The sequence below is a fragment of the Natrix helvetica genome (assembly GCF_964273705.1).
Source record: "Natrix helvetica genome assembly, chromosome: 3".
NCBI lineage: Eukaryota > Metazoa > Chordata > Lepidosauria > Squamata > Natricidae > Natrix > Natrix helvetica.
The window spans coordinates 122,130,366-122,148,170 of NC_138549.1; the positions used below are offsets into that span (position 1 = coordinate 122,130,366).

Below are 17,805 nucleotides of genomic sequence, written 5' to 3' on the forward strand. Positions count from 1 at the left end.
TTCCCTGAATTGACAATCCCGAGAAAATGAATGACAGAAAAAACAGGGAATCAGATAGGCACGAATAAAACTCCCGTCTTACAGGGACAACAGCCTACATGATCAGGCTAGAAGCAAGAGGGGGGGGGAGGAAAAACATTAGTAACAGTGCATGGAGGACAGGCAATCAACATCACCTCTTTTCCCTATTTGTTTCCAAGATAATACTTTTTTAAAAAAGCTACCCCAAAAAAGGAGAAAGCTAGCAAGGATGTGGAAGTACAATGCCTTGCCAGTTGTAGATCTGTGCACATGTAATAAGCTTCAGGGGATTGATCAGGCAAAGCTGAGAGACAGAAATGAAGTGAAAAATGGTAAAGATGTGATGGAAGAATCCCACCTTCAATCTGAGAGTTCTACTGCTGTTATAGAGAAAGGATATCGCTCTAAGAGAACACAAAATTAGCCTTGAAAATAGGAAAATCCCATGGGAGATGGACAAACTACAGAAACCTTCATCTGTCAAGAATATGTCTTGCCATATTCAGTATTAGAAGCATAGTGTGGTGATGGAAAAACACTCTGTACACGCTGCTCCTATAGGCATGACGCCTGTTGATTATCACATGCCATCTAGATATTCTAACATAAGGAATGAACAACCCTACCCTACAGTATCAGTAGAATATTCTTCTTCCTCATGTGAATAATATTCTTTATAATTTAGAGAGCAGGTTTATAAAAAGGTGGACTATATTTTCCAAACTTTTTTTCTCCAACAAGGGAGAGGAGAGAAGCCCTGGGAAACCCCAGCTTCATAAAAAGAAAAGCGTGTTAGAAAATTAGACTAACCTCCACTACTGTGCCTGGATCTTATCTTTTAGACATATATCTGAAATGATTCAATTAACTTTAGCATCTATTTCCCATAAGCCTTAATAAAGCAAGAAGAGGGAGATGAGGTAAGTTGTTCTCTTAATTAACGGAAAATAGTAACAGACGACTGCCCTGTGCTTTTTATTGGCTTATATAATTAAAAAAAAACATTTTCTTATGTGTCATTGGAATTGCATGCTGCTCAAAGAAATGTGGTTATTTGACATTTCTGAAGAATAGGCAAACAAACAATTTAAGATACCTACAAATATGTCTACAATGATTTGTGGCCTGGATTATATAATCAGGAACAAAACATATTAATTAAATTAAAGTAACCTTGCAGTCATAATCATAAAGAAACTAAAAAGCCATAAAGGTGGCAATGATGAAAGAGAGCGTGAGAATAGCATTTGCAATATTAGAATTTTATTTTCTGAGGAATTCATATTCAGCCTAAACTTGCCAGTATACGCTTAGTCTCCTTTACAGGCCATTGTAGAATTTAGGGTTGGTATAGTCAATCAATCAATCAATTTAAATTTATTAGCCGCTCCCTTTCCAAATAGGACTCGGGGCGGCGTACAATGGAGTAAAAAACATATAACATTTACATAAACCCATGACATACATAAATACAAAAACACACATGTACGGAGGAGGTTAACAGATACAATACATAGACAATTAAAAACCATTAAAATACCCTAATTATAAAACCCCATGTACAATCCAAATTCAAAAAGTAAAAAACAGACAGTCAGGAGGGGTACGAGAAAATTACGGTTGAGCCAGGCCAGATAGTTGAAAGAGGTGGGTCTTCAGTTGTACACGGAAGGAGCGGAGATCGGAAGTAATCCTGATGTCACGAGGGAGGTCATTCCACAGGGCTGGGCCCATCACAGAGAAGGCTCTGCTCCTGGGTGTCGCCCCCCGACACTGTTTGGCGGACGGCACCCGGAGAAGTCCCTCTCTGTGAGAGCGGATTGGTCGTAGGGATGTGTGGGGCAGGATGCGATCCTGCATGTAACTAGGCCCTGTGCCATGAAGCGCTTTAAAGATCATAATCAAGACCTTGAAACGCACTCGGTAGACCACAGGAAGCCAGTGCAGCTCGCGCAGGAGAGGTGTTACAGGGGAGAATCTAGTCCTCCCCATGATCACCCGCGCGGCCGCATTCTGGACCAACTGTAGTCTCCGAGTGCATCTCAAAGGAAGCCCCATGTAGAGAGCATTGCAGTAGTCCAGGCGAGACGTCACCAGCGCATGGGTGACTGTGCGTAGGGCATCCCGGTCCAATAAGGGGCGCAATTGGCGCATCAGGCGAACCTGATGGAACGCCCCCCTTGCCACGGCTGTTACATGGTCATCCATGGACAGCCGGGCATCCAGGAGGACGCCCAAATTGCGCACCTGTTCCATAGGGGCTAATTGCACGCCCCCAATGGCCAGAGATGGAGGCACCTGGTTGAACCGGGGCGCCGGAAGCCACAGCCACTCCGTCTTGGAAGGGTTGAGTTTCAGTCGGTTGCCATCCATCCAGATCCGTACGGCCTCCAAACACCGGGACATCACTTCGATGGCCTCATTGGGGTGGTTCGGGGTGGAGATGTATAGCTGAGTGTCATCAGCATACAGATGATATCCCACCCCAAAGCCACGGATGATCTCGCCCAGCGGTTTCATGTATGTGTTGAACAGGAGAGGCGAGAGTACCGAACCCTGTGGCACTCCGCATGTGAGAGGCCTCCGGGTCGATCTCTGCTCCCCTGCCAACACACGTTGCGTCCGGTCAGTGAGGTAGGAGCCAAACCACCGTAAAACGGTGCCCCTGACTCCCAACCCCTCCAGCCGGTGCAACAGGATACCATGGTCGATGGTATCGAAAGCCGCCGAGAGGTCTAATAGGACCAGGATAGAGGAACAACCCCTATCTCTGGCCCGCCAGAGATCATCCACCAATGCGACCAAGGCCGTCTCCGTGCTGTGCCCGGGTCGGAAGCCGGACTGGCGCGGGTCTAGATAATCATTTTCCTCCAGGTGGCGTGGGAACTGCTGTACCACCACACTCTCTACAACCTTCGCTAGAAAAGGAAGGTTGGAGACTGGACGGTAATTGACTAGGTCCGTCGGGTCCAGGGAAGGCTTCTTGAGCAGGGGTCTCACCACCGCCTCTTTCAAGGCGGCTGGTAGAGACCCCTCACCCAACGAAGTGTTCACTAGGACCAGGAGCCAGTCACGTGTAACCTCCCAGGATGCCAGTACAAGCCAGGAGGGACACGGGTCCAATAAACATGTGGTGGGTCGCAGACGTCCACGCAACCTGTCCAAATCCTCGATGGCAACCGAATCAAACTCCTCCCAAAGCGGACCCTCAAGACTCGCCACGGGCGTCTCTACTGAACCACTGAAGGGGGCCCATCCCATCCGGATTTGAGCGACTTTGTCATGTAGATATTTCCCAAACTCCTCTGCTCTACCCTGTAAAGGGGCTTCCCGCGGCCTCTCAAACAAGAGGGAGCGAGTCACCCGAAACAAGGCGGCAGGGCGGTTATCTGCAGACGCAATAAGGGCGGCGCAATGTTGACGTTTGGCCGCTCTTAATGCCACAAGGTACGTCCTCAAGTAGGCTCGTGCCTGTGCTCGGTCAGATTCGGAACGAGAGGATCTCCAACGACTCTCTAGGCGTCTCCTTTGGCGTTTCATCACCCTTAGCTCCTCGGTAAACCAGGGAGCCAGGGTGGTTCGTCGCCGCAGGAGAGGCTGCAAAGGCGCCACCCGGTCCAGGGCCCCGGTAGTCGCACTATTCCATGCGTCTACCAGGTCCTCCACTCGGGGGCGGGTCAAATCCACAGGAGGTGGCCCAAGCTCCGTCTGGAACCTATCTGGTTCCAACAGGCGCTTGGGGCGGAACCATCTAATACCTTCCAGTTCCGCCTCCTCGCGGTGTGGGGTAGCACCAGGGAAGTCCAGCCGGAGAAGATAGTGATCCGACCATGACAGGGGAGTAATGGCTAAGTCCCCTATTCCCTGATCACTCATCCACCGGCCTGAGACAAAAACAAGGACCAGCGTGTGACCTCCCTCGTGAGTAGGGCCCTGAATTAACTGGGTCAGGTCCATGGCTGTCATGGAAGCCATGAACTCCCGAACCCCCTCAGACGCTTCTCCCATCGACGGCAGATTGAAATCCCCCATCACTATAAGGTTGGGGGTCTCAACCGCCACCGATGAGATCAGCTCAAGGAGTTCAGGCAGGGCCGCTGACGTATAGCGAGGAGCCAGGTATACTATCAGCAGGCCCAACTGCCTCCCTGGGCCCCATCTCACGACAAGGGACTCACACCCGGATGTCTGTGGCACGGTGAACTCTCTCGGCTCAAGGTCTTCCCGAATAATCACTGCTACCCCGCCGCCCCTCCCCTGGGCCCGAGGCTGATGAAATGCTCGATAACCTGGTGGGCATAATTCCACGAGGGGTAAACCTCCCTCGCAGCCCAACCAGGTCTCGGTTATTCCTGCGAGGTCCGGCTCCCCCTCCAAAATAAGATCATGAATGAGGGGGGCCTTATTGACAACGGACCTCGCGTTGCATAACAGCAGTCTCAGGCCTTGGGCCTGTGGAACCTGACCACCTAGTATGCAGGGGTTGGTACAAACGACCGGGAATGACCAAAAACCCCGGTCTCCCAACCGACTACGCGTTCTTAATGTGTCCTCGCGCCTGCCCCTCCCCACGACCGTTGGTATCAAAGAGCCCTGTAATGGAATGTTATCCTCCCTTTCCTCTCCCGCTCCGTTCCTTCCTCTTTCGACCACACCTAGTGTAGACTTGTATCCAAAACCACAGGAAAAGAGAACTTGCAGCACAATATTATTATTACCATAACTAGCATGACATATCAGCAAACTTTTGCCTCAACAGATAATCTCTATCTTTAATATTAAAACACATATACAGAGAGGAAAAAAGAATCACAAATCAGAAATACTAGTAATATATTAGGGGGGGAAGGACACACAGAGAGAAAGAACAATATTGCCATGGATTCTACTTTTACTATTATAATGTACTTTAATAAGACAGGTCAACTGTTCTTTGCAATGACTTCAGTATTTTATGTAGCCTGAAGAGGATACTCACTCTGAACAGCTGCTCCTTCATTGGGGTTAGAATATCCTTCACCTTTTTGCTTGATCCTACGAATGATGCCTCCATTATCAAATAAATCCTCCCCTTTGAAATCAAGCAGTTCAATCTAAATGAACAAACAAATAGCTCAAACTTTAAATAATGTAACCTCGCATATAAAAGCATATTGACAAAACACAGATATCTAATATCTAAAGACAAAGCTACATGATGACTCTTCCAGTGAGCCTATTTTCCTCTATGTTTATAAGAAAAGGGATATATAAAGATATATTCAGCTTTCAGTAGTAATATTCTGACAGATTTATCAGGCACTATAACCTGAGTAATCATGGGAATCAGCATTACAACAGACTTTATTAGAGCCAAATGATGGGTCAAAGTTAAGTCACTATCATCTAGATACATTTTTATCCCAAATTTAGGATGATTTTTCTTTCTTCTTCTTTTTAGTATTAACCCCAGCTAAATATCAGCACTTAGTGAAACCTGACTGATCTTAAAATATTAGAGGAGCCACCCCCCAAAAATTCAAGGCTATAGTGTAGAATTTAAGTATTTAAAAAACCCACATTAAAAACAATTGAAAATCACTTCCATATTGTTGCTGGGAAAATTAAACTGTTGATTTAAAGTTGTTAAACTTTTTTTTAAAATGTTTACATATTCCACTGATTCTTTATTCACTAAACCTTTCCAAGGGTTCTGAGCAAAATCAGTGCATTCCTCAGGCTCTGTGCAATGCAGCTTCAGGCATAGGCCTCCATATCCTTTCTCAGTCTGATTATGGTTTGGAGTACCTGGTTGCCTAAACAGCATTTAAATGATAACATTTGCAGCATATATGTTATTTAGTATGTCAAAAGCATGATCCTCTTCAAGCTTGATACAATATTACTCCTGCAACATGATGCTTGAAGCATTGCCATTGCCAGAAGCAGTTCAATTCTAACAGAGTATTTGGGGATATAATTTAGGTCACTCAATTAAACTTCCCACTACCGTAAATTTGTCTCATAGTTTTTATAGGACATTAACAGAAATTTTTATAGTTAAATAAAAAAATATCACAAGACTAATGCAAGATAAGAAACTCATTATGTTTGTTCTTATGAAGGAAACATATTTTTATTGGCAACCCTTTCAACAATTTTTGAAATGTTAATTTTGTGGCTAGTGTTTTTTTTTATGCTACAAAAGTTTGAAAGATAACAACAGATCAGGTTTTTATTCACTTGTTAGAAATATTTACAAGATTTATATGGATGGAAAGGTAATTTTTATATCTTTAGTTATAGGATTATGCTTTACAGAAAGTAGTAATTGTATGAAAATTTTACCCAAAGTTCTGTAGATTTAAGGCTAACTAGCATGAATAACTAGTTCAAATTACTTTTTTATCCACTGAATGAAAAAATCACTTTTCTGTTTCTCCATTTTTTAAAGTACCCATTTCATTTCAGAAATTATACTTCTGTTTATGCAACTAAAAATGCATTTGCCTTCCTTGCAGCCACATCACACTACTGGCTCATATTCAATCTGCAATCAGTTACTGTGCCAAGTTCATTTTTGTCAAGTACTGTTATCAAGGCAAGCATTTCGCATTCTATATCTTTGCACTCAATTTTTGTTTCCTTAAGCATTTTGTATGTCTCTCATATTTAATACTGTTATTTTCAATCAACTTATCCCACTTTTCAAGATTATTGTTATTTATTTCTTCCAGGGTATTAGCTTCCCCACCCAATCTTCTCTCGTTTGCAAAATTGATTAAACATTGCTTCCTCCTTTTTACGACTCATCTTATGTGTAAAACAGGCCTACAGACTTTTACTTTTTAAAAAAATATTTATGATTACCTTCTGCAAGTACATTTTCACAGAATAAGAAATACAAATGTGAATATTAGTGGTTTTATCGTTCACGGCTCCCATATTAACTATTTTAGCAAAAAGATGTATTAATGGTATAAAAGTATAATTTACATACATTTATATTTTATTGTAGTTCCTTTAGAACCATGGAATTTGAATACCTGTAATAAATAAGTAAAAAAAAAATATTTCACAAACTTACCTCAAAAAAGAGTGTTGCATTTGAGGGGATCTTTGGGACACTGCCAGCAGAACCATATGCATATTCTGGCCGACATAGCAAGTGGCAGATCTCTCCTCTTTTCATGGTGGAGACCCCAATATCCCATGCTTTGATAACCTGACCTAACATAAAGAGAATTTCAATTTAATAATTTTGTTTATTAAGCTTTTCTTGAATCATCTAGAAATACACAATGTCATGGTCAAATGACAAAATAAGACACTGTACTAAGCTCTAAAATGTATGTCTCAGTGACTTTTTTTTTATCTGACAGCTTAAATAAACTTTAAAGTGCTTTACTGAAGTGGCATTCATTTCAGCAAGGAAGTTTTGCATAATTATCCAATTCAGACTTTACACTATACTGGAGCTTAGCGTGATCTGCAGAAGCTTTTCTGCACTGAAGCCTGCAGCTGCTTGTCTTCCATGTATGAAGTGGTTGGAAAGGAAGACAATTTAGGAAATGTTTTTCAGGGTTTCAACTCCTTCCTGCTCTTTGGTCATAGTGACATCCAAGTATTCTCACTACACATATTCTATCCAGACTATGGTCAATGTGATCTCTGATTAGATATTCCCTCCTTCTTGTACCAATTTTGTTGTATTTAAGTACAATGACAATAAAGATTATACGTTCTATTCTCACCCATGCCAGGAAAGCAAGTGGCCATTACTTTTCCTTCTTTGGGCATGGCTTTTGAGGACAGGTGAAGCCCCCGCCTGTAAAACTGGGATAGGCAGGGGCTTCACCTGTCCTAGTTTTACACTTCTTGCTATTACTTATGCTAGAATTCTTGTCAATTCTGCCTAGTTAAAAGGAAAAAAAACAAAAACAAACTTGGCATTTCACTTGTTCTCTGCTAAACCTGTTCAAATAATAGTATTTTTTTAAAAAAGGCACAGCCAACATTTCAATGTTCTACTACTGAACCTGAAGAAAAGGCATTTCTTGGCAGGCAGCCCAGTACAAAATGGCAGGCAAAGGCAGAGGGAGGGGATGGAGGAGGGCATGATGCCCATCACAATAAAGAACAGCCAATTGCAAAAAAAGGTGTTTGTGTAAGTCAAAGTGAAGCACAGCAAAAAGAATAGGCTGTTAGGCTTATTGCAGGGGAGAAAAACAATTACTTTTGTAGAGGAAGCAGAGGAAGACAGGTAAGGTCACCTTTCTAGGAGCCTAAAATGGCTAAAAACAATGTGATCTGTTTTTGCCCTTACCATGAAGTGGGTAATCTCTATTCTAAGTGGGCCAAACAAGAAGTGCAGATCAGCCCTTAATCTCACATGGTGATCTTTCCTTTAAGAATATGACACCATGCAGGCACATGGTGTCAGCACTTCAAGGTAGGCCAGATCACAAAACCAAAGGTATGCAGGCCAATAAAACTTTCATTATAAGGATATAGTAACAGAATCTTGCCAATCTGAATGAGCCCCCCCCCCTCCCCACACACTATTTGTCAGAACTAGGGAGTCTTGTCTGAGTCATTTTCTCAGGCTACAAATCCACTCTGGAGTCAAGCTTATTTTATCTGACCACTGATTTGGTAATGGCTCTTCCTACTATCCCTCTAGATCAGGGGTGTCCAAACTTGGGAACTTTAAGACTTGTGGACTTCAACTCCCAGAATTCCCCAGCCAGCTGGCTGGGGAATTCTGGGAGTTGAAGTCCACAAGTCTTAAAGTTCCCAAGTTTGGACACCCCTGCTCTAGATCATTCCCTTATCCCATATATATGACCTTTGCTTATGAAATCAGTTCCCTACTTCATCCAAATATAGGAAAATATGATTTGCATTGTACCAGCAATGATTAAATGATTTAAAATACGAAACTAAACTTGTGTAAAAACTGGCAATCTTATAGCGTAAAATTTAAGTAGTTTCGTGTCTCAATGGAATTCCACCACTGGAGAATGGTGATCCATCCACTTTCTAAGGCAGAAATGTGTATTACAAAATGTATAAGTACATAATAAATATACAATTTTTATAAAGCCTTTACATGTTTGCCAAAATCAAAAATCTCATTGCAGTTAAAAGAAATTCAACTTCAATACTTTCGATTTATCTACTGATGGTGACTTCTTCACAGTAGGACATAATCACACATAAAAATGGCTTTGAAATTAAAGAATGTAGAACTTAGTATCACTGCTTTTGCTTAAACTTAATAGGTGAAAAAAAAACAGTTGAAAGGTTATATACATTGCCAATTATAAATGACAAAAAGTTATGCTGCCACAATAAATTTGTTAGTTTGTGTTTATTGTTATGATGTATCTTACTATTTACCTGAATATTTTTTTTTAAAATAATAATAATGAAAAGCTACCAGAGTTAAAGTTTCCTTATAGTGCTCAAGCAGATTTTTTTTAAAAAAAACCACAATTAACAACTATGTTGTTTTATTACACTTTGACACATCAGAAAAAGAAAGAGGAAGATTTCAATGGAACCGATAATCTGAAAGCATTCCATGTTCAGGAATAGGGCCGAATCATTTTCATATGAATAGAAATAACAGGATGTCCTCCTCTTTTCTTGCCCAGGTTCTCCTTCCATGCTCAAAATCTGCTCCAGAGCAGGTTTTGTTGAATGAATGACAGGCTGAGATAAATTATCTCTTTCTATTCTGATAGTGGAAACCATTGTAGCTGATAAACATCCAATCCATTCTATTTTTAAAACCTGCTGTTTTACTCTTAAAATTTAACAAATATTTCAACATATTTCTTTAAAATGTTCGTTTCTTTCCATTGTTGAACACATTTCCAGTTATGTACATTAACGGTAGAAGGTCTGATGAAAACCTCTAGAACTACTATGAGTGAAAACAAATCCTGAGGAAGAGTTTAGGCAGCTGATTTTATTCAGATGACAGCTAAATGTGCTCCAATACTTAGAGGGCTTTTTGACAAAAATCATTGTAAAACAGCTTTATACATAGGTTGTACAGTGAACTTCTCTTCCTTCATAGTTCTGCAATCATGCTTCTTGGCAGCTATGCCAAAAGTTTCTCAGATAAGAGAGAACCTTACTCTGTCAGAATTGTAAGATCCGCCTTTTTTAAAAAAACAAATCAAAAAGATATAGTATTGCCACTAGCTAAAATATTTTTCCACAGTCAAAATAAACAGTGACATGCAGTTTCATGTAATATATGTTTGTTTATTAAACTATTTCAGTTAAACTATGTAACTGATGGGAAAGGCAAAAACAAAACAGAAAAGCATATAGAAAACTAGCATGTCAGAAAGAAACGTCAGGCATTTGATTCCTCACCCATAATCAGTAACAGATACATCACATGAGGCCACTAATCATGTAAATTTTATTCACATCTGAAAACTCCAGGCTTGCTCTAAAAGTATTTATAAACCTACAAGAAGCTGGCCACTGCACAATGGGTGGATGAAGATTTCACCATCTGATAATCCTTAATGTTTACAAACAAAGCAAGTGCTGTGTTAGCCTTGATGATAAACTGGAAATTTAGTCCCTGCCTAGAAAAAGAAGGGAGTGAACATATACGTATGTTTTTCAAGAATGATACACAGCTAGTCATGCTTGCCCAAAAGCATTAGCAAACTTCTTTTTCAATTAAATATGGCAACATACTTTCCGAATTATAGGAGTGATGGTGCAGCAATATATCCCATTTTCAAAGTAACTACTAAAGGCAAATCTACCCTACAAATCTGAACTATTAGAGCAAGAACAAATTAGTATAGTAGCTTCATTCAAGAAATTAAGAAGTTGAACATTATAAATGCATGTACAAATTGTTTTCATCTAAAAGGCCCCTAATCTTATGACAGAAATATAATTTTCAAGTCTTCCAGATTGTGTTGGAAAACTGTAACAGTTAAACCATTTTGTAATGTTTGCATCTTCAATGCAGCCAAAAATACCATTGCAAGTTAAGGTCAGCATTTCATAGCAATATTATGAAGAAAAAAAATATATAGAGTGCCTGATTTGCCCGGTACTGACAGATCCATATACTTGCTAATTCTTAAGCGTTTTCTCTGTTTGCTCTTATAGTCTTTCTGAAAACAGGATTATATACAAATATATTGTAATTTTGTTGGGGGAAAAAACCCATTCATATGCCTAAAGCTCTCTTTACCTTTCTCCACCTTTTCCACTCTTTACCTTTGCCCAGGCTGAAGATAAATGGCTCATTCCTGTCACGGCTGGAATCAAACTTTTTTCCATTGGCCAGCTTTCCTTTGTAATGGACATAAACTTTGTCTCCAATCATAGGAGATTCATCCTTATTTCCTGGTCTCTTCACAATCTAGAATTAAGATATGAAAACAGTAACTTAAGAGGTGTTTAGCAACTGATCAGTTCTAAACTTTCTTCCATATTATTCAAATGTATGGATTTATAATTTCATAATTTGCACTGATTCATCACAAAAAGATAAAAACAATAATATATGAAAAACTATAATCAGAATATAAGTGCATATGGACCACATCCCAGACTTCCAATTTGCTCATTTATAATGACTCAATTGGTTCTTAATTGTGTAATTCTAAAGTTCAGGATTGATAAACACAACACAAAAATTAAGGAGTGTCCAATTCCTGGCTCATCATGATCCATAATAAGAACTTAATGATAAACAAAAACTTGGCGGGCAATACATCAGTACACATTACAAGTAACTATAAAAATGTAAGGAATTTATAAACTTGAATCTCTTAAATATATTTGTTTCATTCATTGTAGAGAATGCAACAAAATGCTATTTATTAAGAAACTGCAAATTTTGCTGTAGTAGCCAAACTGGTTCTTTTATTTTACACTGTATTCAACTACAGTATCAGTTAATGATCTAAAAAGCCCAGGTAGTTTGACCACAACATACTGAAAAGTCAAATGCAGTTCTCTATGTCATTATGGCTTCTTCATCTAGCTAAATCCCCCTTTTCACATTTAATCACAAGATTAAATTTAATCACAAGATTAAATTTGAACTGTAAAGTTACTACCGGTCTTATTTTCTTTTTACACACAAAATATGGCTTGGGCCTTATTATGAGGGGAGGGTTTATTGTTTTGGGGTTGCCGGGCGGCTGCTCTCTTACGAGCGGGCTCCCAAAGAGCCAGGCACAGCCTCATGGGGGAATGGTTGTGTTGCGCTGCTGCCGCGGCTTGGCACTTTCAAACTGCCAGTGAATGGCGCTCTGCATGGAGAGGGGGGCTGCACGAGCGGCTGTTCTGCTCTCGCTCACGCACCTCCCAGCCTCACAATGCCCTGGCCCAGCTCTCCCTGCAGAGCCAGGGCACCTCCGGCACCGCCATCCCAGCATGGCTTTTTCGGTGGCTTCCAAACCAAGTCTTCTGGCAGGGGCCGCTCTGGGCATATGCTCTATGGTTGTACACTCTGCCGACAGCCAGCCCACAACCATAGAGCATACGCCCAGAGCGGCCACTGCCGGAAGACTCAGTTTGGAAGCTGCCGAAAAAGCCATGCTGGGATGGCGGCAGCAGCGGAGGTGCCCTGGCTCTGCAAGGAGAGCTGGGCCAGGGCATCAAGTGGAACAGCTGCTCGCGCAACTACCTTCTCCAGCTGTACAGAGCACCATTCACTAGCATTTCGAAGTCGCCAAGCCACAGGAGCCAGGCAGCGGAGAACAGGTGCTCACATGGCTTGGCGATACCCCTAGGTCAGTGAATGGCGCTTTGCACGGCTGGAAAGGGGATTTGCCGGGTGGCTGCTGTGCCCGACTCTTTGGGAGCCTGCTAGCAAGAGAGCAGCCGCACGGCAACCCCCCTCTTCAGCTGGGCACAGCACCACTCACCAACCTAGCAGTATCCCAAAGGCACCAAGCAATGTGATCACATTTCCCCCCCCCCCGGTTCCCGTGGCTTGGCACCTTCAGGATACTGCTAGGTTGGTGGGCGGCGCTCTGCCTGGTCGGAGGTGGGGGTTGTCCAGGGGGCTTATCTGCGGGGGAGGGCTTATATTTTTGTCCACCAGAAAAATGTGGCATAGCTTATTATCAGGATATGTCGTATTTTCGGGGAAACACAGTAAAATACATTATTTTTCAGGAGCTAGTTTTTAATTCCTCTGGAAACACCCAAATTTTACAAATGTGTTATACAGTATCTTGTACTTATCCCACTTTTTTTGCTTCTGTTAAAACTTACTATAGACAAGCACTGCATTACTGTAATGGAGATGGGACAGGGAAAGTGTGCTGCCATTTGAACATTCATTTCTCCTACAATCTTACCTTCAGAACTCCTCGATCTTTATTTGGTGTTATATCTTCACCTTGTTCAGAAAGAGTTGCTGCTTGGACCTCGCCTTCCTTCTTTGTAGCCTCATCAGTTGTCATGGTCTCATTTCATAGGCAGAGCCTTTGCAAACAAATACAAACTTGAATGAATTATGATAAACTGTCCTATTGAATGTTACTCCAAATGCTGCCATCTATTACATGACAATTTCTCCATATGTTAATAATAAATGAATATAAATAATAGAAATCATTAAAAAATTAATACATGGTTGGAGAGCCTTTTTCCCACAGAGATAATGCAAGCAGCTGATAATGATAGTGGACAAAGTCATTTTGCTACTTCTATTTCTTCCTTTTACCATCTTGGTTTTATTCCCATTCCAATGAAATCTGGGAGGCACATTAAATTTCTGTAGTATTTTTACTAGTATAAGAAGTAGGTTGAAATGCCACAGAACACATGTATCGCAGGTTACCAGTTGTAACCCCAAAAGGCTACTTGGTTCTTGACAGAAATGAATTAAAAAGAAGAAAGAAATAGATCACAGTTCAGGAAGAACTGTGGACATCTTGAAATACGATATAAATATTTTAAATAAATTTATTAGCACCCGAGTCCTAGAAAATTATTGTGATATGTACATTTTATAAATAAATACAATTATTATTAGTTTTATTAAAGTATCAATATGAGCATTCAGAAGGTTAAGGAGACTTCTACAATATTATTTGAATTTGGACCTATTTTTGCTACTGTTGGATGTGGAAAAATCTTAGATATTTCATTATTTACCTAATAATGAATAAATAAATAAGAAGAAAATTTGTATAACTTCCAAAGTTACCCAGCTACCTCTAATTGATATCCTTCAGAACAACAAAATCTATCTCTGTTTTTTCATTCCTGCCTCCCGAAAAAAAGAGAAGGAAAAATGGGGGAGAGAACAAGAAAAGGCAAAAAGTTTCATATGTCATAGTAGACCTTTCTTTTAAAAGGACACTTCGGAGAGATACTTGTTTTCCTTAATGGGACACAGAAAATATATTTATTAATTTATGCATTTATATCCAAAATTTCTTCTGAGAGCTCAAGATGGTTACGTGACAGTCACCTCTAAGGTTTATTCCCCCTCCCCCCTCAAAAACCAACATTGCACAGGCTGGGCTGAGAAACAGTAACTGGCCCATCACCAGTGAACTCTGTGGTCAAATGAATCATGTTTACCTTCACACACAGAAAGTACATTATACGACCTGAAGTGTATCTCTTTTCTACCCATGATTCTGAAGTAATGAAAACAACACGGGAACAAGAACAACAAAAATAATCAATGAAGTACATCTGGAAGAATTGAGCTAAATCCTGGATTGGACAAAGTAGTATCCTACATTGGGAAGACCAGCAGGAGAAAATCAGATTCTGGGATGGAAAAAAGAATGGATTTAAGGAGCAGGTAGAAGGAGGAGGGATATATCCTAGATCAGGAAGTATGACTGATCATAGAAAAAGCATCTACAACAGGCAGCAAAATGGGTAGAATGGGATGAGTGGTTAGAAAATAAGATGGGGCTGGGAGGGTGGGATTTATGACAGGGAGGAAAGGCAGCCAAACAAGATAGAAAGGGGAGCGGCAGAGAGGGAAGCAGGAATACTTTGTGAGGTGATGGAGGAAGAGGAGAAAAAAACTTCTCAGGTAGATGTTGTTTGATGGCATTAGAGGTATCATTGCAGGATGTAAGCTGTTCCAAGTACAGTAAAGCTGCCTTTTGCAATTGACTGATAGTGATTTTGTCAATGCCAGTTGTGTTCAAGTGCTGCCCCCAGATAGTTTTGGGATTGCATCCAAGATGCTATTATTATTGGTAATATTTTTGCTTCTTTTTACCATAGTCCTTCAACTTCTATTTGCAGATATTTGAATTTTATGGTTTCCTCCAATTCTCTACTATCTCCATTATTGCACATCCACTATCCAGACTTTTTTGTCTTTATACAATACTATATTTATGAGTTTTATTTTCTCTGCCCAGGATCTCTAGAGCTAGACAATTCATAAATGTTAACCAATAAAGAAAAAATAATAAAATAACTGAGCTGCATAAAAAGGGAGTTTGGAAAAATCAAATACAATTTTGTTATAGAAAGCATTAGACAAGTGTTTAAGTGGAGAATCATGTCTGATCTTTAATCAAAAAGACAGATAATTGCTCAGGCACATATTAATGACCATCTGTAGTTATCATTTCAACAGCTAAAGAAAAATATGTTCAGAAAAGCTGAAGAACACAATTCTAGCATTTTAATTGTTCCAAATCTGTTATTTGAAAAACACAACCCAGCACATTAGTAGAAGACACCGAAAATATTGACAGTCATTTAATATTTTATTTCTTTCCAGATTGAGATGGCTGGAAAACAACACATGATAGCAAAATGAAGTATCCTTCTGTGCTACTATGATCATAACTCAGCATTTCAAATACTAAAACATTAGGCCACTTTTTTTCTGAACCTTATTCTATAACAGAAGTCACAGATGAAGAATCTTTTTTTCTTGTCTGTATAGCACTTGCCTATAAAGTCACCAAGAATCAGACATGACTAAATGGTTAAAACAACAAACAACAACATGATAGGTTATATTTTAGTATTCAGTCATGTGGTTTCCGATGCTCCCTGCCAGCTTCCTAGAGGTAAAGTAAATGGGGAAGCCTGCAGAAAGTCAAAAGTTCCTTCCACTCGATTTTTTGCGCACTCATGAACACTATGTTTATCTATTTAGAAAAGAAAACGCTGATCCGGTGGATAATGTGTATCAAATCTGGTTTAAAAATAGAATTGACGCCTTTCTAACACTATCATATTTTTCACTGAATATGATATTTATAGTTTCCACATTCAGTCCAATAAAAAAATTGCACGTAAAAAGGACATGACTTACATTGAAGCTGAACATCACTGAACATGAATCTTGAACTATGAGAGAAAGAAAGAAAGCAAGCAAGAATAAGAAATACAGAGGGAGAATGAAGAGGGAAGAAAGGAAGGATTGCTTGATTTAATAAATGCAGAACAATGCTAGTAGGATCCATGACAAGAAGAAGCTAAAGAGTAAACGTGCTTAAGAATACTGATAATTACTAAAAGCAAGATAAATTAAAAACCCAATTACAAATACTTCCAATGAAGAAAAAATAAAGGACAGCTTTCTCAAAAAATCTTAGTGAAGTTCTGTAAGCAAGGACATCTTTTTTGTTTAAATGTTAAGTACGTAGTACAAAAGAGGACAGATCATCAAAGAAGAAATACACTGAAAAGGAACAGTAAAGACAATGTCATAAAAGTTCAAAATGAGCCAAGACTGGCCAATAATGTTAAGAATAAAGAAAGGATTCTTCAGGTATGTTTAAAATAAAGAGAAAATAAAAGAATAAAAGTACAGTACCAGCTGCTTATGAAGATGACAGGATGCTAACAGATGACAGATAACAAAGAGAAAGCAGAACTGTTTGATGCTTACTTTGTTTCAATCTTCCACAATAATAGGAAGATATTTTACCACGGAACTTGAAAAGCAAGATGAAGGGATAGGACTGAAGTTCAAAATTGGCAGAAGCATAGTCAGAGGATATCTATTTATTTTAAATGAATTCAAATCTCCATTCAAGAGATTAAAATGCAACTCTGGTGATGATCAGGTTAAAACTTTACATATCATTAAAATTATCATGAAGTACCAAATTACTGGAGAGGGCAGATACTACTCTATCTTCAAAAAGAGGAGCAAGCAAATTTCAGGGATTTAGAAAACAGTAGAATCTCAAAATTCAGGAAGACTCTAGACTAGCTCATGGAGAGTTTAATAAATATACCAAGCCTCTTGAAAACTATGTGATAATGATCAGAAATCAGCATGGATTTGCCAAGAATAGGGCTACCACATATATGCTACAAACATCTGGAAAACCACAATGTATAGTAAATGGATAGAAAAAAAATGTTTATGTAGTAGTTGTCCAGGCATTTGCAATCCAGATATGGAATCCTAAATCAAGAACAATTCTTGAAAGGTTAACATTTCATTTTTTTGATTCTAAAATTTCCTTATTGGATAATGGGAATGCTATAACTATAACATAATTTGATTTCAATAAAATATTTGCAAAAATACCCTCATGGCATTCCAATAAACCAGTTACTTAAGTATGGGCTGGATTGCATATTTTACAATCATTTCATTTTGCATAACTTTTCCTTTGTAGTTCATAACTTTTCTTTAATATTATCTATTATTCTGGATCCACTATACAGTGGAACCTCGTGTCACCAACGCTTCTGATCACGACCAAATTGGGTACCAACCAAAAAATCCGCTAAATATTTCACGCTGTTCATGAACACATCCTCAGGTGGCGATCAAGCACAGCCGCA

The 17,805-nt window shown here is 39.7% G+C and overlaps 1 protein-coding gene across 1 annotated transcript in view; it reads right to left on the reverse strand.

The window, feature by feature from the left end:
- The window catches only part of FKBP5 (FKBP prolyl isomerase 5), a 50,600-nt gene that overhangs the window by 15,870 nt on the left and 16,925 nt on the right, over positions 1–17,805 (reverse strand). The window contains exons 2-5 of the mRNA XM_081946341.1: positions 13,365–13,491; positions 11,266–11,410; positions 7,088–7,230; positions 5,000–5,114 (exon numbers count right to left, since the gene is read on the reverse strand). Of these exons, the coding sequence (XP_081802467.1) occupies positions 5,000–5,114; positions 7,088–7,230; positions 11,266–11,410; positions 13,365–13,469 (508 nt within the window). The 5' untranslated portion in view covers positions 13,470–13,491. The remainder of the gene's footprint in view (positions 1–4,999; positions 5,115–7,087; positions 7,231–11,265; positions 11,411–13,364; positions 13,492–17,805) is intronic.